The 26,888-nt window shown below is 41.1% G+C and overlaps 1 protein-coding gene across 3 annotated transcripts in view; it reads right to left on the reverse strand.

Moving 5' to 3' along the window:
* Positions 1-26,888, reverse strand: part of HABP4 (hyaluronan binding protein 4) — a 47,181-nt gene that overhangs the window by 1,858 nt on the left and 18,435 nt on the right. For all 3 annotated transcript variants that reach the window (XM_036904424.2, XM_036904423.2, XM_036904422.2), the window contains 3 exons: positions 25,383-25,466; positions 3,395-3,566; positions 528-713 (listed from right to left, as the gene is read on the reverse strand). In XM_036904424.2, the coding sequence (XP_036760319.1) occupies positions 528-713; positions 3,395-3,566; positions 25,383-25,466 (442 nt within the window). The remainder of the gene's footprint in view (positions 1-527; positions 714-3,394; positions 3,567-25,382; positions 25,467-26,888) is intronic.

The following is a 26,888-nucleotide window of genomic DNA, read 5'->3' on the forward strand; positions in this document are numbered from 1 at the left end:
CTCTAGGTTCCAGCAGGCAAAGGGGTGGAGAAGGCCCAGAGGTGCACACACCCACGGGGCAGGGCGCTCTCATCGGTGGAACTAGAGGCAGAGCCATGCTGGCCAAGGAGCGGGAAGAACCACAGAGGCCCAAGGACACTGGAGCCCGGGGAGGGGTTCTACCTTCCCTGAAATTCAGCACAAGGGCAGGTGGCACGCCATCCGGTCACAGTCAGAAGGCGACTGTCAGGCGATCTGATTTGAGCCCACGCGGGGGAAACCTGTCTGGGCAGGAGTGAGTTCTCCAGCGCTGAGTGCATTTGCAGCACACGGTGGGCCTCCCAGAGGCCAGGGATACTAGACGGTCTGTATCCAAGCGATGTCCACGATGCTGACACCGCCCTCCAGACACCCAACCTCAGACCCACACTAGGCAGAAGGATGGGCAGCAAACCCTGATGACCCTCCCAAATCAGACTGGGTAGGCCCAGGGTGTCCGACCCTCTTGCATCCCTTAGAAAATAGCCCAGGACTTAGAATACACTCACCACCACTTCTGCTCTGGGCCCATAGTTCTCTGCCCTTCTGGTCCTTCCCCGGCCTCCCCGTGTGCCACCTCGGGCTCCACGCCCAGGACGAGGGAGGTCACCAAAATTAATGTCCAGCTGGGATGTGATGTCATTGGCCGCTTTCCGGAAGATGTGGGCATCATCCTCACAGTCATCCCTTACCACCTGAAACACGGCACAGCATCAGGCACATGCACATGGCGGTCTCCATGCAAGCTCACTCGGCCAGTGTCCCAGCGCCACACTGCAGTGGAGCTGAGATGGCCTTGCAGCTGGAAGGTGGCCTCCCTGATGTGCCATGGGCCCTGGGCTACAGGGCTGGGCCGGGAGTGGGTGAGGGACACGGCGCTGCCACCCTGGTTCCAGCACAGGTGGCCTCCGTGGTCTGCAGCCACACGTCCTCATACTCAAGACTCTGCACATACTATTCAAATGAGACCAAATTTCTATCAGTTTAGCAAGGTAAGCTATGTGGATGGACATGAACAGATACATGTTATATATCTAGGTGTATTTTGCTGAAATTAAAAAGTTTTAATTTCTGCCTTTTGTTTTGCTTATTCACAAATGCTTTGATAAATAAGGAAATATTACCTTCCTAGAATAGAACTTGATGAAGAAACTCCTTTCAATGTGGGTGCTGACTGTACAAATACCGTATGTTAAAAACTGCATGATTTACACTGAACAGTTCTGACTCAAAACAAGACTATGGTTTTCTGAGAGCTGCTACTGAGGCTATGTGTGAGGCTACATGAAGAGCTCGAGCTGCTTTTTAAGAATGCTTTCTTTGAAGTTCTTTGAGAAAATACATTTTATTGTAAGAGGTCAAGTAAGTTTCATCTCATTAAAAATTATTAAATAAATCTCTAAATTTGATGTGACTTTACTTCATAATAATGGATAAAACAAACAAAAAAAACCCTGCTTTTAAGTAAAATATAAACCTACAGGAAACATGCCAGTGATCCTGGATGAGACTCCACAGCACCGTCATGTCAAACATTCCTGTGACTCGCCCAGGAACGGGAACCATGGTTCCCTGAGCACCTCACCCCCATGAGGCTGCATGTTCACTACACTTTTCATGCTAAACATTTGTGTCTCCTTGTTTCACACTGAAATAAAGCAGAGGTGTTAGGGAGAGGGACTCTTGAAGCTAAGAAAGTAAAGGGAAGAACAATTTAGGAGAACTGCACTCTGGTAGAAATGCACAAAAATACAGGCAAGGTAATAAACTGCCAGCTCCGTGTGCCTGAGCAGGGAAGCTCGTGGAGTGCTGGGGGAACTCCACAGCCTGCTCGGAGCTACCAGGAGTCTGAACTTACTAATCCAAAGAGGTAGGATTCTAGTGCTTTTGTTTCTTAGAGTGTCCAGAGCAAAGCAACTTGTGACCCCAAGACTTGGCTTATGTTGCTTTAAGGACAATTCCTGGCAGAACTGCTGTAAGATTCAGTGCCATAAGATTAACGAGGATCAAAGATCTGTACTTTGCTGAGACCAAGGCTGATGACTCAACTAACCCGGTTGCTTCAAATATTCCAGGAGACCTCTCTCCAGAGCCAGGGAGGTGAATCTGGTGTGGATTAGGGAAGAACAGCTTCTGTTTTTACCTACATGTCAGCGGTACATTTCACACCCTGACAGCACATCTGTTTTACTCCCAAGTTTTATTTACAGTGCCCTGAAACAAGAAAGAACAGAAATGGAGAAGAAGAGAACAGCTCAGCTAGCATCTGTAGGCTTGTAAAAAGTACCTCACAGAGATTGCCAAGAGAATATGGCTCTGGCCTCCTGTGTGTACAAAAACCCTATGCAGTGGAACAGCTTAGAATATATCAGTGAGGCTAAGGGACACTGCCCAAAACGGCAGGTGGGAGGGTTTTCTGGAGCCTATGTGACCCTCTAGTCAAAGTATTCATTCAAAGACTGCAACTAGCCCAAGTGTCGGTGGGACACAGCCAAGTCCACACAGAATGAATTCCCTGGGTTTCACATGGGGTATCAGTAAGTAACCCCAACAGAGAGGGAGTTTGCTCACAGACTGCTATTGAGGTAAGCAGTTGTGACTGAATGATGCAAATTCTAAATTTCAAAATTAGAATGCTTCAGTGTACCTTCCCATTCAGTAACTTAACCAATGGGATTAAATTACTCACTCAGTGACCATCCTTATCCATTTTGCTGGTAGATATTTTCAAAGCTGAGACTTTCAGTAAAGAGCTGAGCATAAACCATGAAAAATAAGGTCATCACAAGAGAGGGACCCTGTGAGCATCCTGATGGAACAGCTGGCCGGAGCAGCCTGACCCTGCGGCCAGCTCTTCATGCCGCCCCTCTGGGCTCCGGCAGCCGTGCGGAGGGGCAGAGCGGCTGCCATACACAGGAAGGCTTTAAGGAGCACAGAACTATGACTAGTTTAAAAGGATCCACTACTCCCAAGTAAATGCTCTTATTAAGAATGAAAACTAGAGGCAACCTAATGAAAATGCTGATTGTTACCCTTTGAAATGGCAATGCTCACAATACATCCTGTACCTCTTCTGAGACAAAACAAATGCAGTTAACATAGAGCATTTGCCCAGGCCAGCACAGCTCCGGGCTGGGCAGAGTGTGCTCCGCCACTGCTCTGTATTAAGTGCTGGTAAGTCAAGCTTCAATTCTGTTTCTTAATGAACCCTGAAGGTACAGTAAAATTAGGCACACATCATCTCCGATTACTCGTAGGTAGAAACTAGAATGCCAACTACCAATGTTCCATTTTCAGAACAGAAGTGGAGAGGTCCAGGTGGTTTCCAGTAAGTTAACAGTGAGGTTTGCCTCCAGATACAAAATATCATGCTTACATCATCTCTGTATTTGGACTTGTGTATCACCACTGCTTTGGAAGGGACAGCGGACTCCGGTTTCCGGATGTTAAACTCAGGCTTTGGTCTGGTCTGTTCCTGAAGATTTTTCCACTCATCTAGGGTCATCTCTTGAACTTGAGCTTCTTCTTCTACCTCCAACTCAGGAGCTCTGCAAAGGAGTATAATCGTAAGTTTTGACAGGTCTGAAATGCCTACTTTCTCAAAGAGAAGTTATAACCATTAATTGAGCATACTTTCATGGTAGTGCATCTCAAATCTAAGTAAGATAAGAAAGTCTTGGAACCAGAAGCTTCCTTATTTTAATCATTTTATGCCATTATTGCCAACTGAAGATTCCTGTGTTCAAGCAGTCTTTATAAAAAAATGGGAACTTCACCATCCCAATGACATTAACATTCCTCTTACCCACCAGGCACTCCCTTCTCAGATGGCATTATGCACAAAATGAGATATAATTGTAGAGAAAATAGGAGACGCTTTTGGGACCAAACAAATAGAGGAAACAGCAAACAGAGATTATAAAACAATGGGGCAAAAACATACTTTTGTAAACACCCTCTTTAAATTCATGAGTTTTTAAAAGAAAACAGAAGATAGACATACACATGAATGGAATAGAGTTCAGAGTCCATAAATAAATCCTCACATTTAAGACCAAATAATTTTTCTGACCAGGGTGCCAAAGACAATTCAATGGTTAAAAATGGTTAAGGAGAAAGAACAGTCTTTTCAACAAATGGTGTTGGGAAAACTAGAGATCCACATGAAAAAGAATGAAGTTGGACCCCCTACCTTACACCATAAACATAAGAGCCAGAAGTACAAAACTCTTCAAAGGAAACATAGGCATAAAGCTTCACGCCTTTGGATTAGGCAGTGATTCTTACATATGAAACCAAAAGCACAAGCAACAAGAGAAAAAGCATATAAACTGGACATCACCAAAACCGAAAACTTTTGTACTGCAAAGGACACTGTCAAGAAAGTAAAAAGACAACCCACAGAATGGTGGAAAATATTTGTAAATCATGTATCTGATAAGGGACTTACATCTAGAATACATTAAGGACTCTTACAACTGTTAAGAAATGATGCAAGTGAAAAACAGGCCAGGCTCTCAACAAATGCTTTTCCAAAGAAGCTCTATACTGTGAATAGCCAGTAAGATGCTCAGCATCATTGGTATCAGGGAAATGCAAATGAAAACCACAACAACTTACACCACTCCACACTCACTAGGATCGTTATAATAAAACAGACATTTAATAACTGCTGGTGAGGCTGTGGAGAAATGGGAACCTCATACATTGCTGGTAGATATATGAAATGGTGTGACCACTTTGGAAAAGTCTGACAGTTCCTCAAAAATTTAAACACAGAATTACTAATTGACCAGCAATGTCACTTCTCAGTATGTATTTAAGATAAATGAAAATTTATGCCCACATGAAGACTTACACAAGACTTATATGATGGTTATAGCAAAAGTATTCAATAATGCCATTCATAGCAGTATTATTATTAATGCACAAAAAGCGGAAACAGTTTAAATGCCCATCAGCTGATGAATGGATAAAAAAAATATAGTGTAGTTATACTACAGAATATTATTTGGCTGTAAGAGGAAAGGGAGAACTGATACATGTTATGACATGAATAAACTTTGAAAACATTATGCTAAGTGAAATAAGCCAGGCACAAAATGCTTATGTATGATTCCATTTATATGAAATATCCAGAAAAGGCAAATTCATAGAGACAGAAAGCAGATTAGTGGTGACCTGGGACTGGTGGAGGGGATGGGGAGTGACTGCTTAATGCGCTTGGGTGCTAAAAATGTTCTGGAACTAGATCATGGTGATGGCTACAAAACACTGTGAATGGCTGTCACTTAATTGTACATTTTAAAATGATTAAAATGGTAAACTTTATGTGTATTTTACCCCCCTCCCCCAAAGATACTATACAAAAAAGAAAGAAATGAAGTACTGGTACATCCTATGATGATGAACCTGAACACATTATGCTGAGTGAAATAAGCCAGACAGAGGACAAGTATTATATTCCACCTCACTATGAAGTACCCAGAGCAGACAAATCCATAGAGGCAAAGTAAAAGAGGAGTTACCAGGAGCTGAGGGGTGGGGGAGTGGGGAGTTATTTCATGGGTACAGAGTTTCTGTTTATGATGATGGAAAAGTTCTGGAGCTGGATGGTGGTTGGTGATGGTTGCATATAATATGAATATAACTAATACATATTAAACTGTACACTTAAGAATGGTTAAAATGGCAAATTTTGTTGTTATATATTTTACAATTAAAAAATTAATAATGTGTCAAAAACCATTGAAATGTACAATTTAAGTGGCTGAATTGTATAGTATTGGAATTATATCTGAGTAAAGTTTAAAAGAAAACAGTGGGAAGGGAATCAAATCTATATAATACTCCACTGAAGGGCAAATGTAACAAGGTTCTATATTACAGGTTAATGATATGCAAAATATAAGCAAAATCAGGAGAGAATCTAATCATAGAGCATGCAAAATAGGCACATTTGTAAAATGACTTTAAAATATTAAGCTGATGGTAGAAAAAACATCAAAGTGGTTGCTTCTGAAGAAGCAAGAGAGAACTTTCTGGGATGATGATAATGTTCTGTATCTTGACAGGAGTTTGGGTTTCACAAGTATATGCATTTGTCAAAACAAAGAATATACACTTATTTTTATACGCTTCACAAAAATTCTATGTCAGTTTAAGTGGTGGGTATAGTTGTAAAATTCTTTAAACTTTGCTGGATTTGAAATTTTTTATAAATGTTGAAAAATACTAATACTAAAATATATCCCAAATATATATTGGCAAAAATAGGAAGACACTAGGACTTTGTAATAGCAAAATACTGGAAACCCAAACTCATCTAGAGAGAAATTTGGTAAAAGAATGATGAATGTTAAACATTAATATTAAGCAACTTAAAAAGTAATGAGGAATATCTCTCTATATTGCTACGGAGCACCTCAGATATACTGATAGAAAAGCAAGGTGGAATGTGTGTTACCATTCACCTAAGAGATACAGACCTACAAATACATACAGGTAGGTCCTCCTTTTTTGGCAGTCTTTTTTACAAAAGACCTACATTAGTACCTGTTTTGCAGAGAGAATCCGAAGTTTTGCTTTTATCAAAAAAGGTGAAAAGTGAAAACAGCATTCAGCACCCGTTTTGCAGTGAGCCACTGTAGAAGCAGCACGCACCCCGGACAGTGAGAGTGGCACCACTGGGAATGGTATTCAGCATTTCAGCATCAAGCTGCCATAGCTTTGAATTGAGTTTATGAGCATCTGTGCTTTACCTTGATTTATTTTGTGCATCTCTTAGCAAGACATGTCCTAAGGTATCAGAAAAGTCTAAGAGAGGTTATTTTTGGGAAATGGGAAACCCCAAAAAATTTTTGCCCATGTACATTAATGGTAATTCCTTTTTCATTTTATGCTATTTCAGCTCACAAAATGTTTTATTGGAATACTATACTTTGGATAGCATAGGAAACTCATATACATTTCATTTTCTTAAATTGTAACATAAACCAGGGAAAGAACAGGGATAGAAGCAAGCTGGAAAACATCATATCAGATTGAACTTTGGAAACATGTACGTTTTATGTAAGCACAAAATAGACTAAATTAAAATTCTTAATCTCTGAAATTTGAAAACAAAATTAATCAAATTAACTTACATGTTCATCAAGTTGGTGATATAACTCATCAGAAGAAAGTAAAGTACCTTTAAAATATGAATTTGACTACTCATCTATATATACATTTTTATTAATCATACTATCAGAGGTAATGTTGGTAATGTTATTTGTGACTGTTGTGTGTGTAGCAAAAGAGTAATATTACTGATAACTGGGATTTTGAACATGAAAGAAAAAGAGAGACAAATGTGAGAAAGTTTAGCTAAAAATCCTGCAGTCCTAAATTTTAAATGGAAATACCTCATAATATATTTTATCTTAAAAATATGTGTGTGTGTGCACTCAGTTCTGTCCACTTGAATGTCCTAGAAACAATCAAGAACCCAGTAGCAGTGAGCATCCCTTGTGTCCAAACTATGGTCTCTAAATACCATATTCTGTTAAAGGCATATATCTTGGGAAGATGACTTGGTGTGAAGTATGAAATATGGGGTAGGAAGTACAGGTGAAAAATCAGGAACAAAGTGTCTTACTAGGGAGCAAGGAAACAAAAACCACTAAGTGTCTGTGTAAAGGATCCAAAATCAACTGAACAAGGTACTTCTAGCTAAAAAATTGGGTCAGGTTAAGCACTCATAAGAATAAAAGCTCAGTGGATCTAAACACATCAAATCAAAAAAGTCATTGGCACCTCTGAAGTGTGCTAGAAAGCTAACTCATTACTCTGAAAAATGGATAAATGTAAGGTAAGCAATAAATGCCTTTTATTTAGCCTGCATTTCCTAAATGAATTGATACCCCAGTATAATGGACTAGTTCTAGGTAAGATTTTCTTTACCTATCATCCCAGATAACAAATGAAGAAAGAATGACAGAATTAGAACTATCACCTATTTGCAGCCCTAATGAATTAATGGATAAAGGCAAGGATGATCAGTGGCCTTCTGCAACCTATGAAATAATCATGCAAGAAAAGCTGAACCTGAATTTGATCAAACCTCTGCATTTCTCTATTAATTTTCAGGAAACACAGAAATATAAGGGACAGAGAAAAACATGTTCAACTACCCTATAAGCAAGGTTGTGCTGGAACTGGCTTGCATCAAGTTGTAACAGCTGATTGCTAAATTTTCAGGAATTTTGTAAGCTAGCTGTTAAATGGTCATTGTTAAAAATTAAATACATAAACTTTTGTTTCAAACAAAGGTAACAAATACAACTCATTATTCCTAAATTATTTCACTACATTTTACCTTTGTCTATGCTCTTGGGTTAGTTATGCCTCTTGTATATAGAAATACTACATAATAGTGTACTATTGCACATCTCTTTCCAAATTGGCATTCAGTGATGTCATAGTGGTAGTTTTAAATCAGCCATGGTGGGAATATTTATACCACAGAAACCAGCAAGTGCAACAGGTCAAGGCTTTTTTCCTCAGACAGCCAGATGTTAGCTATTTACCAGTACACTGCTGTCTGCAGTAAAATTCCAACTCTGGGAAACTCTTTGGGCATATGACCTTGTTTCTTTGACAGATGAATTACAAGAAAAAGAAAAGACACAGAGATTAAAAGTGATTTAAGGGTAATCAATATAGTGTGATATTACTGTAAGATAGACTAATGAACAGAATAGAGAGTACAGAAACAGGCCCACACATACAAGGGCAACTAATTTTCAACAATGGTGTTCCACATGCTGGGATAACTAGATTTGCATATGCAAAAAAAAGGGAACTTCTATCTATACCTCAAACTACATACAAAAATCAAAATAGATCATATAAATATGAATTAATTTGTCAAAAATAGATCATCGACCTAAATATAAAACTCCAAATTATAAAACTTACCGAAAATCTTTGTGATACCAGGTTCAAAGATTTCCAAAAGCATGAGGTATAAAAGAAAAAAACTGATAAACTGCACTTCATCAAAATAAAAAACTTCTGTTCTTCAAGAGAAACTGTCAAGAGAATGTAATTATGGGCCACATATTGGGAGAAAATATCTTAAATCCTGTATCTGATAGAGGACTTGAATCTAGAATATGTGAGGAACTGTGGAAACAGAGTGATAAGCAATTATAAAGTGGGAAAACAATTTCGATAGACTGTGTATCTTATTAAAGACATACAGATGGCAAATAGCCCATGAAAAGATGCTCAAGATCATTAGTCAATAGGGAAATGCAAGTTAAAACTGCAATGAGATACACATCTATTTTAATAGCTAAAAATTATAAACACTAGAACAAATACTTTGGAAATGAGTTTGGCAGTTTCTTAAGAAGTTAATATACGCATGCCATAATGCAACACTCTGTCCTAGTTGCACTCACTCAGGAGAAATGAAAATCTGAACCCACAGAAAGACTTATACACAAAAACTTCACAGCAACAATGAACCAATAGAAAGAGAAATCAGGAAAACAATTTCATTTCCATTCATAGTTGCATCAAAAAGAATAAAATACCTAGGAATAAACCTAACCAAAGAAGTGAAAGACCTATACCCTGAAAACCATAAGACACTCTTAAGAAAAATTAAAGAGGACACTAACAAATGGAAACTCATCCCATGCTCCTGGCTAGGAAGAATTAATATAGTCAAAATGGCCATCCTGCCCAAAGCAATACACAGATTTGATGCAATCCCTATCAAATTACCAACAGCATTCTTCAATGAACTGGAAAAAATAGTTCAAAAATTCATATGGAAACACCAAAGACCCCGAATAGCCAAAGCAATCCTGAGAAGGAAGAATAAAGTGGGGGAAATTTCGCTCCCCAACTTCAAGCTCTACTACAAAGCCACAGAAATCAAGACTATTTGGTACTGGCACAAGAACAGAGCCACAGACCAGTGGAACAGAATAGAGACTCCAGACATTAACCCAAACATATATGGTCAAATAATATATGATAAAGGAGCTATGGACATACAATGGGGAAATGACAGTCTCTTCAACAGATGGTGCTGGCAAAACTGGACAGCTACATGTAAGAGAATGAAACTGGATCACTGTCTAACCCCATACGCAAAAGTAAATTCAAAATGGATCAAAGACCTGAATGTAAGTCATGAAACCATAAAACTCTTAGAAAAAAACATAGGCAAAAATCTCTTGGACATAAACATGAGCGACTTCTTCATGAACGTATCTCCCCGGGCAAGGGAAACAAAAGCAAAAATGAACAAGTGGGACTACATCAAGCTGAAAAGCTTCTGTACAGCAAAGGACACCATCAATAGAACAAAAAGGTACCCTACAGTATGGGAGAATATATTCATAAATGACAGATCCGATAAAGACTTGACATCCAAAATATATAAACTGCTCACGCACCTCAACAAACAAAAAGCAAATAATCAATTAAAAAGTGGGGAGAGAAGCTGAACAGACAGTTCTCCAAAGAAGAAATTCAGATGGCCAAGAGACACATGAAAAGATGCTCCACATAGCTAGTTATCAGAGAAATGCAAATTAAAACCATAATGAGATATCACCTCACACCAGTAAGCATGGCTACCATCCAAAAGACAAACAAAAACAAATGTTGGCAGGGTTGTGGAGAAAGGGGAACCCTCCTACACTGCTGGTGGTAATGTAAATTAGTTCAACCACTATGGAAAGCAGTATGGAGGTTCCTCAAAAAGCTCAAAATAGAAATACCATTTGACCCAGGAATTCCACTTCTAGGAATTTACCCTAAGAATGCAGCAGCCCAGTTTGAAAAAGACAGATGCACCCCTATGTTTATTGCAGCAGTATCTACAATAGCCAAGAAATGGAAGCAACCTAAGTGTCCATCAGTAGATGAATGTATAAAGAAGATGTGGTACATATACACAATGGAATATTACGCAGCCATAAGAAAAAAACAGATCCTACCATTCGCAACAACATGGATGGAGCTAGAGGGTATTATGCTCAGTGAAATGAGCCAAGCGGAGAAAGACAAATACCAAATGATTTCACTCATATGTGGAGTATAAGAACAAAGGAAAACTGAAGGAACAAAACAGCAGCAGAATCACAGAACCCAAGAACGGACTAACAGCTACCAAAGGGAAAGGGACTGGGGAGAATGGGAGGTAAGGGAGGGATAAGGGTGGGGAAAAAGAAAGGGGGCATTACGATTAGCATGTATAATGTGGGGGGGGCATGGGGAGGGCTGTGCAACACAGAGAAGACAAGTAGTGATTCTACAACATCTTACTATGCTGATGGACAGTGACTGTAATGGGGTTTGGTGGGGGGACTTGGTGAAGGGGGAAGCTAGTAAACATAATGTTCTTCATGTAATTGTAGATTAATGATAACAACAACAACAAAAAAGTTCACAGCAGCTTTATTTGTAATAGAAAACTGGAAATAACCCAAGTGACCATCTTCAGGTAAACAGACAAATAAACTGGCCTGTGAGTACTGTGGAATATTGCTTAACCATAAAACAGGAATGAATTACTGTCACATGTAGCAACAGATGAATCTCAAAATCAGTATCTCAGGGAAAGAATGCAGATCAAGAAACATGCTGCATGATTCCATTTATATAAAACGATAGCAAATGCCAACTCATCTTTACTGACAAAAAAAAGGGACCAGCGGTTGCCTGGGGATAAAGAGGAGAAGGGAGGGATTATAAAGCAACAGAAGGAAACTCTTTGGTTGATGGGTGTGCTCATTATTTTGATTGTGGTAATGGTGTCCTAAGTGTATGAGGATATCAAAGCTCATGAAACTAAGTATGTGTCACCTTCTGGATGTGAATTATGTTTCAATAAAACTTCTAAAAAGAGATGAGCCATAACAATTGAGATGTATATTTCATTAATTCAAACAAATAAGTTGTTTTAAAAAAAGTTTTTGAGAATGGGGGCGGAAGATGGCGGCGTGAGTAGAGCAGCGGAAATCTCCTCCCAAAACAACATATATCTATGAAAATATAACAAAGACAACCCTTCCTAGAATAAAGACCAGAGGATACAGGACAATATCCAGACCACATCCACACCTGAGAGAACCCAGCGCCTCGCGAAGGGGGTAAGATACAAGCCCCAGCCCGCTGGGAGCGGAGCGCCCCTCCCCTCAGCTCCCAGCGGGAGAAGAGTGGGCAGAGCGGGAGGGAGACGGAGCCCAGGACTGCCGAACACCCAGCCCCAGCCATCCGGGCCAGAGTGCAGGGCCCTCGATACTAGGAAAACAGGGCAGCAAGAACAGTGAGCGGGCACTGGAGGCCGGGTGTCGGAGGACATAAGAAAAGCGCGCGACCATTTTTTTTTTTTGCTTTTTTGCTGTTTTGTTTTGGCAAGCGCTTTTTGGAAGTCTAAAAGGGATAGGGACCCCAATACTAGGGAAACAGGGCAGCAAGACCGGTGAGCAGAGGCCTGAGGCTGGCACCGGAGAATAAAGAAAAACGAACGACCACCTTTTTTTTAATCAAAAATAAATTTTTTTTTTTTAATTTAAAATTTTTTTCTTTTTTTTTTTTTTGGTGGTCGTTGTTTTGCTTTGGTGGGTGCTTTTTGGAAGTCTTAAAGGGGCAGGGCGGGACACTTAATCCAGAGGTACGGAATCCGGGGATCTCTGGGCACCCTAACCCCTGGGCTGCAGGGAGCAGGGAGGCCCCTTACGGAGATAAATAGCCTCCCAGCCACTCCTGCTCCAACGCGACTCCACCACTTTGGAGTAGCGGCCCGAGCCAGGCCACGCACACAGCAACAGGGAAGATTAACTCCATAGCAGCCGGGCAGGAAGCAGAAACCCTGTCTGCGCGCAGCTACCCAGCACAAGCCACTAGAGGTCGCTGTTCTCCCAGGAGAGGAGGGCCACAAACCAACAAGAAAGGAAGTCCTTCCAGCTGTCACTCGTCCAAGCTCTGCAAACTATTCCTATCACCATGAAAAGGCAAAGCTACAGGCAGACAAAGATCACAGAGACAACACCAGAGAAGGAGGCAGACCTAAACAGTCTTCCTGAAAAAGAATTCAAAATAAGAATCCTAAACATGCTGACAGAGATGCAGAGAAATACGCAAGAGAAATGGGATGAAGTCCAGAGGGAGATCACAGATGCCAGAAAGGAGATCGCAGAAATGAAACAAACTCTGGAAGGGTTTATAAGCAGAATGGATAGAATGCAAGAGGCCATTGATGGAATTGAAATCAGAGAACAGGAACGCATAGAAGCGGACATAGAGAGAGAGAAAAGGATCTCCAGGAATGAAACAATATTAAGAGAACTCTGTGACCAATCCAAAAGGAACAATATCCGTATTATAGGGGTCCCAGAAGAAGAAGAGAGAGGAAAAGAGATGGAAAGTATCTTAGAAGAAATAATTGCTGAAAACCTCCAAAAACTGGGGGGGAAATAATCGAACAGACCACGGAAATACACAGAACCACCAACAGAAAGGATCCAAGGAGGACAACACCAAGACACATAATAATTAAAATGGCAAAGGTCAAGGACAAGGAAAGAGTGTTAAAGGCAGCTAGAGAGAAAAAGGTCACCTATAAAGGGAAACCCATCAGGCTAGCATCAGATTTCTCAACAGAAACCCTACAGGCCAGAAGAGAATGGCATGATATATTTAATACAATGAAACAGAAGGGCCTTGAACCAAGGATACTGTATCCAGCACGACTATCATTCAAGTATGACGGTGGGATTAAACAATTCCCAGACAAACAAAAGCTGAGGGAATTTGCTTTCCACAAACCACCTCTAGATGGGAGCACTCCTAGAAAGAGCACAGCACAAAACACCCAACATATGAAGAATCCAGGAGGAGGAACAAGAAGGGAGAGAAGAAAAGAATCTCCAGACAGTGTATATAACAGCTCAATAAGCGAGCTAAGTTACGCAGTAAGATACTAAAGAGGCTAACCTTGAACCTTTGGTAACCACGAATTTAAAGCCTGCAATGGCAATAAGTACATATCTTTCAATAGTCACCCTAAATGTTAATGGGCTGAATGCACCAATCAAAAGACACAGAGTAACAAAATGGATAAAAAAGCAAGACCCATCTATATGCTGCTTACAAGAAACTCACCTCAAACCCAAAGACATGTACAGACTAAAAGTCAAGGGATGGAAAAACATTTCAAGCAAACAACAGTGAGAAGAAAGCAGGGGTTGCAGTACTAATATCAGACAAAATAGACTTCAAAACAAAGAAAGTAACAAGAGATAAAGAAGGACACTACATAATGATAAAGGGCTCAGTCCAACAAGAGGATATAACCATTCTAAATATATATGCACCCAACACAGGAGCACCAGCATATGTGAAACAAATACTAACAGAACTAAAGGGGGATATAGACTGCAATGCATTCATTCTAGGAGACTTCAACACACCACTCACCCCAAAGGATAGATCCTCTGGGCAGAAAATAAGTAAGGACACGGGAGCACTGAACAACACAGTAGAGCAGATGGACCTAATAGACATCTATAGAACTCTACATCCAAAAGCAACAGGATATACATTCTTCTCACGTGCACATGGAACATTCTCCAGAATAGACCACATACTAGGCCACAAAAAGAGCCTCAGAAAATTCCAAAAGATTGAAATCCTACCAACCAACTTTTCAGACCACAAAGGCATAACACTAGAAATAAACTGTACAAAGCAAGCAAAGAGGCTCACAAACACATGGAGGCTTAACAACACGCTCCTAAATAATCAATGGATCAGTGACCAAATCAAAATGGAGATCCAGCAATATATGGAAACAAATGACAACAACAACACTAAGCCCCAACTTCTGTGGGACACAGCAAAAGCAGTCTTAAGAGGAAAGTATATAGCCATCCAAGCATATTTAAAAAAGGAAGAGCAATCCCAAATGAATGGTCTCACGTGACAATTATCGAAATTGGAAAAAGAAGAACAGATGAGGCCTAAGGTCAGCAGGAGGGACATAATAAAGATCAGAGAAGAAATAAATAAAATTGAGAAGAATAAAACAATAGCAAAAATCAATGAAACCAAGAGCTGGTTCTTCGAGAAAATAAACAAAATAGATAAGCCTCTAGCCAGACTTATTAAGAAGAAAAGAGAGTCAACACAAATCAACAGTATCAGAAACAAGAAAGGAAAAATCACGACGGACCCCACAGAAATACAAAGAATTATTAGAGAATACAATGAAAACCTATATGCTAACAAGCTGGGAAACCTAGGAGAAATGGACAACTTCCTAGAAAAATACAACCTTCCAAGACTGACCCAGAAAGAAACAGAAAATCTAAACAGACCAATTACCAGCAACGAAATTGAAGCGGTAATCAAAAAACTACCAAAGAACAAAACCCCCGGGCCAGATGGATTTACCTCGGAATTTTATCAGACATACAGGGAAGACATAATACCCATTCTCCTTAAAGTTTTCCAAAAAATAGAGGAGGAGGGGATACTCCCAAACTCATTCTATGAAGCTAACATCACCCTAATACCAAAACCAGGCAAAGACACCACCAAAAAAGAAAACTACAGACCAATATCCCTGATGAACGTAGATGCAAAAATACTCAACAAAATATTAGCAAACCAAATTCAAAAGTACATCAAAAGGATCATACACCATGACCAAGTGGGATTCATCCCACGGATGCAAGGATGGTACAACATTAGAAAGTCCATCAACATCATCCACCACATCAACAAAAAGAAAGACAAAAACCACATGATCATCTCCATAGATGCTGAAAAAGCATTTGACAAAGTTCAACATCCATTCATGATAAAAACTCTCAGCAAAATGGGAATAGAGGGCAAGTACCTCAACATAATAAAGGCCATCTATGATAAACCCACAGCCAACATTATATTGAACAGCGAGAAGCTGAAAGCATTTCCTCTGAGATCGGGAACTAGACAGGGATGCCCACTCTCCCAACTGTTATTTAACATAGTACTGGAGGTCTTAGCCACGGCAATCAGACAAAACAAAGAAATACAAGGAATCCAGATGGGTAAAGAAGAAGTTAAACTGTCACTATTTGCAGATGACATGATACTGTACATAAAAAACCCTAAAGACTCCACCCCAAAACTACTAGAACTGATATCGGAATACAGCAAAGTTGCAGGATACAAAATCAACACACAGAAATCTGTGGCTTTCCTATATACTAACAATGAACCAACAGAAAGAGAAATCAGGAAAACAACTCCATTCACAATTGCATCAAAAAAAATAAAATATCTAGGAATAAACCTAACCAAAGAAGTGAAAGACTTATACTCTGAAAACTACAAGTCACTCTTAAGAGAAATTAAAGGGGACACTAACAGATGGAAACTCATCCCATGCTCGTGGCTAGGAAGAATTAATATCGTCAAAATGGCCATCCTGCCCAAAGCAATATACAGATTTTATGCAATCCCTATGAAACTACCAGCAACATTCTTCAATGAACTGGAACAAATAATTCAAAAATTCATATGGAACCACCAAAGACCCCGAATAGCCAAAGCAATCCTGAGAAAGAAGAATAAAGTAGGGGTGGATCTCACTCCCCAACTTCAAGCTCTACTATAAAGCCATAGTAATCAAGACAATTTGGTACTGGCACAAGAGCAGAGCCACAGACCAATGGAACAGACTAGAGAATCCAGACACTAACCCAGACATATATGGTCAATTAATATTTGATAAAGGAGCCATGGACATACAATGGCAAAATGACAGTCTCTTCAACAGGTGGTGCTGGCAACACTGGACAGCTACATGTAGGAGAATGAAACTGGACCATTGTCTAACCCCATATACAAAAGTAAACTCAAAATGGATCAAAGACCTGAATGTAAGTCATGAAACCATTAAACTCTTGGAAGAAAACATAGGCAAAAACCTCTTAGACATAAACATGAGTGACCTCTTCTTGAACATATCTCCCCAGGCAAGGAAAACAACAGCAAAAATGAGTAAGTGGGACTATATTAAGCTGAAAAGCTTCTGTACAGCAAAAGACACCATCAATAGAACAAAAAGGATCCCTACAGTATGGGAGAATATATTTGAAAATGACACATCCGATAAAGGCTTGACGTCCAGAATATATAAAGAGCTCACACGCCTCAACAAACAAAAAACAAATAACCTAATTAAAAAATAGGCAGAGGAACTGAACAGGCAGCTCTCCAAAAAAGAAATACAGATGGCCAACAGACACATGAAAAGATGCTCCACATCGCTAATTATCAGAGAAATGCAAATTAAAACTACAATGAGGTATCACCTCATACCAGTAAGGATTGCTGCCATCCAAAAGACAAACAACAACAAATGTTGGCAAGGCTGTGGAGAAAGGGGAACCCTCCTACACTGCTGGTGGGAATGTAAGTTAGTTCAACCATTGTGGAAAGCAGTATGGAGGTACATCAAAATGCTCAAAACAGACTTACCATTTGACCCAGGAATTGCACTCCTAGGAATTTACCCTAAGAATGCAGCAATCAAGTATGAGAAAGATCAGTGCACCCCTATGTTTATCGCAGCACTATTTACAATAGCCAAGAATTGGAAGCAACCTAAATGTCCATCGATAGATGAATGGATAAAGAAGATGTGGTACATATACACAATGGAATACTACTCAGCCATAAGAAAAGGGCAAATCCAATCATTTGCAGCAACATGGATGGAGCTGGAGGGTATTATGCTCAGTGAAACAAGCCAAGCGGAGAAAGAAAAATACCAAATGATTTCACTTATCTGTGGAGTATAAGAACAAAGGGAAAACTGAAGGAACAAAGCAGCACCAGAATCGCAGAACTCAAGAATGGACTGACAGGTCCAAAGGGAAAGGGACTGGGGAGGATGGGTGGGTGGGGAGGGATAAGGGGGGGGAGAAGTAGGGGAGTATTAAGATTAACATGCATGGGGTGGTAGGAGAAAAGGGAGGGCTGTACAACACAGAGAAGGCAAGTGGTGATTCTACAACATTTTGCTATGCTGATGGACAGTGACTGTAAAGGGGTTTATGGGGGAGACCTGGTATAGGGGAGAGCCTAGTAAACATAATATTCGTCATGTAAGTGTAGATTAGTGATACCAAAAGCAAAACAAAACAAAACAAAACAAAAAAAAAGGGCAGTTCCTGTGTGGTAACCTCCAATGAGTTCTACACAAGGGTATAAAGGCCATATAAAAGTGTAGGCAAAGGGTCTGTTTGCGTTTATACAGAAGATCAAAGCCTAATTGGGCTACCCCGAAAATGAACTAAGATACGATATGAAAGAGAACTTCCAACATCAGCACTCTCTGGAAGACTCATGCCAGAAGATGATCATCAAAAAGCCCCAACAAAGATCCACGCACTGCTACAGCTGTAGATGCACTCATCCCACCAGCTCCTGGACTTGCCATGGGAATGAAGGAGATATCTAAGCTGGCCTGTGCATACAGTAAAACAACAAATTTGACTGGATCTATACTGTTGGAACTCAACCAAGAATTAGGAGAAGTGCAAATTGTAGCGCTCCAAAATCTTACAACTACAGACTATTTACTGTTAAAAGAACATAAGGGATGTGAACATTCCCCAGGAATGGGTTGTTTTAATTTGTCTGATTTCTCTCAGACTGTTCAAGTTCAGTTGGACAATATCCACCATATCATAGATAAGTTTTCACAAATGCCTAAGGTGCCTAACTGGTTTTCTTGGTTTCACTGCAGATGGCTGGTAATTACAGATATGCTTTGGTTATGTAACTATACTCCTATTATGTTAATGTGTGTGCGCAATTTAAGTAGTAGCTTAAAACCTTTACATGCTGAAGTTACTCTACAAGAAGATATGTCAAAGAAATAATCAATCTTCCCATGTTTTCTTCTGCCTGCTACTTCTATAGTTTTTCTTCTTCCTTCCTAATTACAACTCTTAAATTGAATTCGTGCCTCATATCAAATTTACCGAGTATCATAACTCCTCCAAGTGGTAAAGATACCTCAAGACAAATGCTGGGCATAGAAGCTACAGGGCATAAATATGCAAAGAAATAAAAAGCTAACCATTTCAAACAATAAGGCTTCTCTCTCACTTACCAACTCTACATTTCCCTGTATGGCCCCGGAAGATGACTGGTTAGCCAGAGACGGGTAAGATTCCTCAAGGGAGGAACAACCTAAGACAGGCACAGTCGCAGGGGGGTCATCAGGTGAGAAATTGGGGATCAACAGAGGTGAGGCTTAGAACCTCACCCCCCCGTTCTGAGAGAAATCTTCTGCATACGTGGATGTTTTATTGCCCTTGTCTAGCTTGGATTAACACATAGTCTGCAGGCACACACCTGATCATCTACATTTGCTCTCTTACAACACTAAACTATGTTTTCTACCTTTATCTTGTATCTACCTACCACTTCAGCATTTTATTAAAAATAATAATAATAAAGAGAGAAATGTGGTATCCACATATAAATCAAGTATAAAAACCAAATGAGTATTCATATTTGAACTGACTGTTTATAGTTCATAATGCATGAGGAAAACCAAAAGTTTCTGTGATGACTGCCCTTGTACTGCTCACCATGTAACTTATTCAATATTTAAGAATTTGTTCTACATGTAAGAACTTGTTTGTTATGCTTCAGAAGATTGGAGACTGACGAAAATTAGGCTTGGGGTGGATTAATGATTGTGCATTGAGCATTGAGTCCCCTATACAGAATTTTATTGTTGTTAACAACCATTTGATCAATAAATATGAGAGATGCCCTCACAAACAAACAAACAAAAAAGTACACACTTCCAATGGTAAAATAATAAGTAACCAGGATGTAATGAATATAGTCAAGATATTGTAACAGCTTGGTATGGTGATAGCTGGTACCTAGAATTGTCATGTATATAAATGTTGAATCACTATGTTGTACACCTGAAACTAATGTAATGTAATACTGTGTGTCAACTACCCTTCAATAAAAAATAATTATCTACAAAAAAAAAAAAAAGTTTTTGAGACAATAAGGGAAATTGCCAAGCTGCCTCAATATTTAGTGATAGTAAGGAACTGTTAAAATTTTTGAATGGGGTAATAGTATTCCAGTTGTTTTGCAAAAGACTGTCTTAGATATCATATTCTGAACCACTTCTGGATGACATATGATATCCTAAGGGAAGAGGAAGTGGGTAGAAAAGTATTTGAAACAAGAATGGCCATGATTTGATAGTAGTTTAAGCTAATAACTTACATGGAGGTTCATTATGCTATTCTTATTTTATATACATTTTTCAATAATATAATCTTTTAATATAGAGCTAAAAAGAAAGAAGTATTAAGGAATCAAAGGTTCTTTCGTCTATTTGTGACAGAATTAGGAAATCAGCAGAACTGGTTTCTATGATGATATTCTGATTATAGAAAATAATGTAGTTATATTTCGACACTTTTCTAGAACTCAAGCTATGAATTTGGGGATTCTTTCATAACTAAGAGAGCCTAATAGGAGTTGATAAATTCCAAAAAGTTTCATAAGAATACTTTTGGGTTAAGACCACAAAGTACCCTACTTGTCATAAAGAACATCCTATCTACATGTAAAGAACTAGAACAAACAAGCCCAAGGTATGTGAGAAATGTAGCCTTGAAGTGCTACACAGACACCCAAAAGCAGACAGTGGGGTTCAGAATAGAGCATTTGCCACAAGTGAGACCCTCCTTGAAAGTTCACTCAGGGCACCTCCTCCTACCGTGTATGTACAGCAGCTCCATGCTTTCTCCTGCATCACCTGCGCTGCCACAAGCCAGGTGGGGGCAGTCTAAAATCACCACGGACAGGATCCTCAACCTTACTCCCCACTGAGCAAAAATTATTACACGTTCTACGGCAGTTCTGTGAGGCTGATTCCATTTCATTTGAATTAGCACTGAATGCAGTTTTTACTGGCAGTTTTAGCAAAGACTGGATATTCAATAGGAAGTTATATAACCAATCCCTCAGTTCCATGAAAGATGAATGCAGGTATAATTCCAACAGTTATAAAGGCATTACAATTCCTATCACTCTAAATTTTAACACCCTCCTTTTGAGTAATTCAAAAACCTTCTCAGTTCTTGGTTTCTTATCAAAAGTCTCAGGGCAGAATTTTTCATCTGAGCTGCTAATAGGTATAAGGTGGTCAAATCTATGACTTGTAATGTGAAAAATGCTGCATGCAAATTTGATAGTCATACATCTGTTTCTAAATGGGTGAAATTACAGAAGAAATAAAACTGTTTTAACAAGTTACCTTTATTTAGAAATAAATGGTTAACAATGCTCATATTTGTGCTTTCCTAGTAAGCCTGTGAGGTACCAGATGCTACTCAAAGTGCTTTATGTTAATTTGCTCGTGATAATTGATGCCCCAGGTTAGAGCCCATTAACAGCTCCATTTCATAGGGAAGGAAATAGAGGCTGGGAGAGGTCATATAGCTAACAAATAAAAGAGCCAAATTTCACAACCAGTCATTCTATCTCCAAAGGCCACATTCAACTTCTTGTGCTCTTTAGAGAATATGCTTAGATGGAAGACAGACAAGATATGGACAGAGGAAATAAACAAAACGTCAATTCAATGGTCCAAATTTCCATTCAGGCAATACCTTTTCACCTGAATATATGAAAGGGTGCAGTGAATCAAGGAAAGTGGGTCCTAAAAATAAATGTTTACTAACTGGATCCTTAGGTGAGGCAAGTAGATTTAACCTACCATGTAAATAATTACCTCCTACTTCCTTCCAAGGTACTGAATGGGAAGTGCATTTCATGATGCACTTTGAACTCCTTAACAATTTGCTATACAAATTTTAAAGAGGTGTTGTCCTGCTTTAAAACAACACAGTGCAGAACAATCTTCCCCATCTAAGGAAATACACTGGGAATCAAACTCCAGTGAAAACCACTCACTGCAGGTACTTTGTAACAGTGCTTCCTCAACGCTCTCTTTTCATGGTTCTTTCTCTTGAGGACGGGAGTTGTCGTTCCATGTTACTGAAGGAACTCTTCCCCTGCTCAAAGAACCAGCATCTTTTTCCATTCTTAACAGCAGGTTAGTTTAGTCTAGTGGCACTTGTAGCCATCCCACCACTCACCGTGGTTAAGAGCAAGAATGTCTGTCCCGCGGTATCTGGCTCAAAGTCTGGCTCTGCCTCTCGTTAGCAAGTCAGCCAACCATTCTCAGTGTATGAGTAACGGTGTCGTCTTCCACATGGGCGGCAGAAGGTTAAATGAGTGACTCTAAGGGAAGCACTTAGAGCAGTTCCTGGCACACAAATGCTGGGTTTATTCTTAAAGCAATATACTCACAGGAAGTTGTCAAAGGCATCCTCAGACCCAGAGAACAGTGTGACAAGGAACATACTACTTCTATAAGGCGAGGAGGGGGAAGGAAGGAAGGCAGGGCACAGCGCAGGGACCCAGCAACATATGTGGCTCTTGGGCATGTATGTTTGGATGACAGTGACGTACATTAAATTCATCTAGTAAGATGCTTAAACCAAGAGGTTCACGGAACATACATTTTGGCTGAATGCTGAAAGCTTGAGCTCAGAGAGCATCACCATCATCAAATGTTATTTCTCAAATATGAGCCTAATTTTGAGATTATCAAAAAACTAATTGCATTCTAGAAATTTTAGTAATACTTTCAAAGTCAGACAAGGCAGCACAGACATGAACTTCTCAGCTCAGTTAGCCACCAGGGTCTCGGGCAACCTCAACAGCTTAGCTCCTGCCATTCTAATGCCCACCACTGCAGTCAGCAGAGGAGAGAGGACACTGGCTCACTCTGCCAGGACACTGGAGGCAGGTCAAGGCCATCAGATCACCATGTATTGCTTTCTCTTTCAGAGTGACTGGTTAACTGAAAGACTATCTAATATTATGAATGCAGGAGTACCTTAATCAAGTCTATAGATTAAAATTATGCTATAATTTACCTCTATTATTCTGCCTTATATTACCTCAACTTGTATAAATGGCTTATTGACTCAAAAAGGTTATAACTTTTCCTAAAGGTAACTAACTCCCTTTCTCAACATTCCTATAAACTGTTACTCTATCACCTTAACTGTCTAAATATTCATATTAACTGTTCATATATTTCTTTAAACAGATTTCTTAGTTGTTCTGAGTAGTAATTCAACAGCTTTTGTAATCACCAATCATGTAGCATCTCGACACATGATTAAATGTTTATAAGGCACTAACTACATGCCAGGCCCCACTCCATGTCACATACACACCCCAACAGATCCATCGCAACCCTCTAGTGGAGGTACTATTATTATTCCCTTTTTACAGATGAAGAAAACCAAGGCACAGAGAGATTAATTTGCCCAAGCCAGTAGGTGGCAGAGCTGCGATGTGAACCCAGCATACTGGCTCAGGGGCTGTGCTCCTAACCAACAGACACCCTGCTCTTGGCAGAAGGAAGAACAGGGTGAGGATGTGGAGAAGACACACACAAAGGAGGTCATGGCACCTGCAACAGGCCTATGGCAGCGTGAGGGAGGGCTGGGAAAGGGGGCCTGAGGACAGAAGCACAGCCACCATAACCCGGAGAAGGCACAGAAGCTGGGACAGCCGTGGACCCTGCGGTTCAGCACAAGGACCGGAAAAGGACAGCAAGGCCCCAGGGCGTTGACTCCAGGGGTGGAGGATGACGATCAATGCCAGTGTGAAAGGCACCTCGGGGCACAACGGGTGGGCCCAAGGTAAGAATTGGCTGTTAGCAGCTACAGTGAGAGATGAGACTAACAGGAGCTGCAGGGTGGGGAGTGGAGTGCGCGGCCCCCGGAAGGTACAAATCAGTAGGCCAGGGTGACAGACTGGCTGTGGGGAGAAGCAGCTGCAGGTCTCCAGGCTGACTCCTAGGTTTCTGGTTTGTGCAGCCAGATGGCTGGTGATGTTGCTCCACTCGGTGGAGACACCCAGCAAGAAGCTCCAGTTCTGGGTGGGCGCCCTGAGCACCAGGAGCATTTGGCATGTCCAGGGAGGTGCCCAGTGGGCAGATGGACACACAGCCCTGGAGCCTATGGTGAAGGCTGGAGCTGGAGGCAAACATTCTGGAGTCAGCGTGCAAATGACAATTCAAGTTTCAGGGTCAATCAGACCCTATAAAGAGATACCAGGGAAAGAGAAGAGGGCCTGAGGCAGAGTCTGAGGAGCTGCACATTTAAAAAGACCAGAAAGAAGGATAAGTGTGCAGAGGAGTTGAGAGGCCAGAGGAAGGCCAGAAGCACAGGGAGGGCACAGAAGGCAATGGGCGGGGTGTTTAGGGAGAAATGAACAGTCCAAAGCTCTGAGGGGTGCAGAAAGGTGCAGACCTGAACACGGAGGTCCGGGGGTGTGGGGGCCAGGCAGGGGGAGGAAATGAAGAAAGGGCGCCTGACTCCCTGGACAAGGCAGCCCAGTGAGAACACGGCAAGGGGGAGTGGGGTTGAAGGGAGAGCCTGCGCAGGCTCCAAATGCTGCCTGAAGGCCAGGCTGGAAGGAAGGCGTGAAGGGGGGAGCCAGAGTGAGGGCTGCAGGACACAGGACCACGCCTGCCGAGGGCCAGGAGGGCGGGCCTTATCTCCTGGGACTGCAGGTGCTGGCAGGTTTGTACCTCTGGGGACAGGAAATGACCAAGTCCCATCTTGGGCTCCCAATGTCTCTGTGACACAGGACGCAAAGCTGCACCCAGAAAATGTAGACAGGTGCAGGGGGGCATGGGGGAAGGGAAGAGCTGTGGGGGAGCAGGCGCAGTGCCAGGGCTTCGAGGTGACATGGCAGGGGATGGGGAGTGAGGCCAAGAGTGGGGACTGCTGGGCATGCTGAGGGCTCACAGTGGAGTCCTGGGGCGCAGACCCAGCAGGGCTCCTGCCAGCCCTGCTCAGTGGTCATGCAGAAGGCAGGTAAGAGCCAGGGGGTTTGGCTGTTCAGAGACCAGCCCAGGGTGCTAGCCATGTTCCAGGGACCCAAAGCTCTCAAAGCAAATAGGGAGGCTATGCCAACAGTAAGGGCAAGAGACAGTCCTGATGAGAGACACGGCCACAGGGGGCATGGGCACAGGGCAGAATATTTGAATTTAACTCAATAACTAAACTTAATAGTCATGAAGTTATTTGAATTATTAGATCAGATATTCATTAATACATCACTCTCCGTGTTATGATGAAAGGCTGAACTTCCTGTGAGGAGCTCTTAGGAATCTTAGGAGAAAGAGTTAACAATTCAATGGCGAAAATGAATGCAACACCCACTTGGCTGGAGACTCCTCATCCAGGGGGCCTGGGGACTCGTCCACGGCTGTGGTCTCCTCCATCGGCGCCGTCTGCTCCACGGCACTGAAAAGCAGTGAGAGCGAGAGGTACAGGTTCCCATCAGTGTCCTCATAGGTCCAGGTAGGAAAACACACATCTCAATGTCCTTTTTCTTAAGTAAATATCCTTGAAGGAATTACATACACATACAGGTGACCCATATCAAAATTAAAACACTCTTAATTGCTAATCCATGTAAGTTATTTAAAAAAACATGAAAAGTCTGCTGAGAAAACATACCCAGGAATGTCCTAAAATTAAAAATGGACTGTAAAGGGCTAGAACAATTACTCAAAACTCTTGCTATCCTATGAAATTCTAAACATTAAGAGGGACCATAAAAATTCTCACCCTACATGTGTTAACTGACTTACAAAATGCTATATCAAGCTTTTAGAAAACTGTCAGAAAGTGGAAACATCCCACAAAAATGAGTGTGAAAACTATGGCACAAAAAAACCCGACTTGAATTTTAATACATGTGATCTTAATTTTTCCTTTTTATGCTGTAAGTCTGGGGAGAGGAAATCCCAGACAAAATAACTCTAAAAACTGAAATCAGTCAAAGGGAGAAATAAAGTTTAAAACTTGTCTACTGCTTACAAACTGCAGTCCAGGGCCGTCTCTCTCTCCTGCTCCAGCAGAAGCAAGCAAGCCTCTCCCCTTAACCTCTCAGGTTCAGACACAACCTCGGTGGCCCAGGTAATTACACACTGACATGGAGATGAACTCTCCACCCCTGAGGATATGCAGATGCACTAAAGCCAGGCGAAATATTCTGGAAATATTACACTTTTAGCCACAGGCCACCCCTCCAGAAATCTCGCCTTACAATCTACTCGTTCCCCTTCTTCCGCAATGGTCCCTGGGCGAGAAAACTGGAGCACTGTGACAAGACTAAAGACATACAATAGCAACAGCAATAAAATCATTGCTCAATGATTTAATCCTCAAACTGGAAGATTCAGCTAGGTTCAAAGTCTTATGCAGATTAAGTCCATAGCTTGTCCATTCCATAGGCAAGCAGTAGCCGAGGGTTCAGAGCAACCATCATGCAACAGCTGCAGCCAGGGGGGCGCATTCAGGCCACAGGACTGTAGGAGAAAATAACCTTAAGGGCGATAAGATACTTGCTTTAATGACACCAGCATAGGCAAATCTTGTCCATCAGGTAGGATACATTCAAGAGAATAGTCATGTGATACAACAGTGGCAGGAGTGGGATCATCCTGGTCTAGTATACCACACTTTCACCCCCTTCCTGTGGGAGTTACAGATGGGTCAATATACAGGGCTATGAGAGATACATGCACTGGCCATAAAGATAAAACAAAACTTCCCTGCAACATACTCTTACCTCCTGGACGTTTTGGGTACACTACCATGATCTCTGAGGGCCACTCAGCTGTTACTCCAGAAATACACACGAGGCCAGCTTCCAGGCCT

This window comes from Manis pentadactyla, chromosome 3 (assembly GCF_030020395.1).
Source record: "Manis pentadactyla isolate mManPen7 chromosome 3, mManPen7.hap1, whole genome shotgun sequence".
Taxonomy (NCBI): Eukaryota; Metazoa; Chordata; class Mammalia; order Pholidota; family Manidae; genus Manis; species Manis pentadactyla.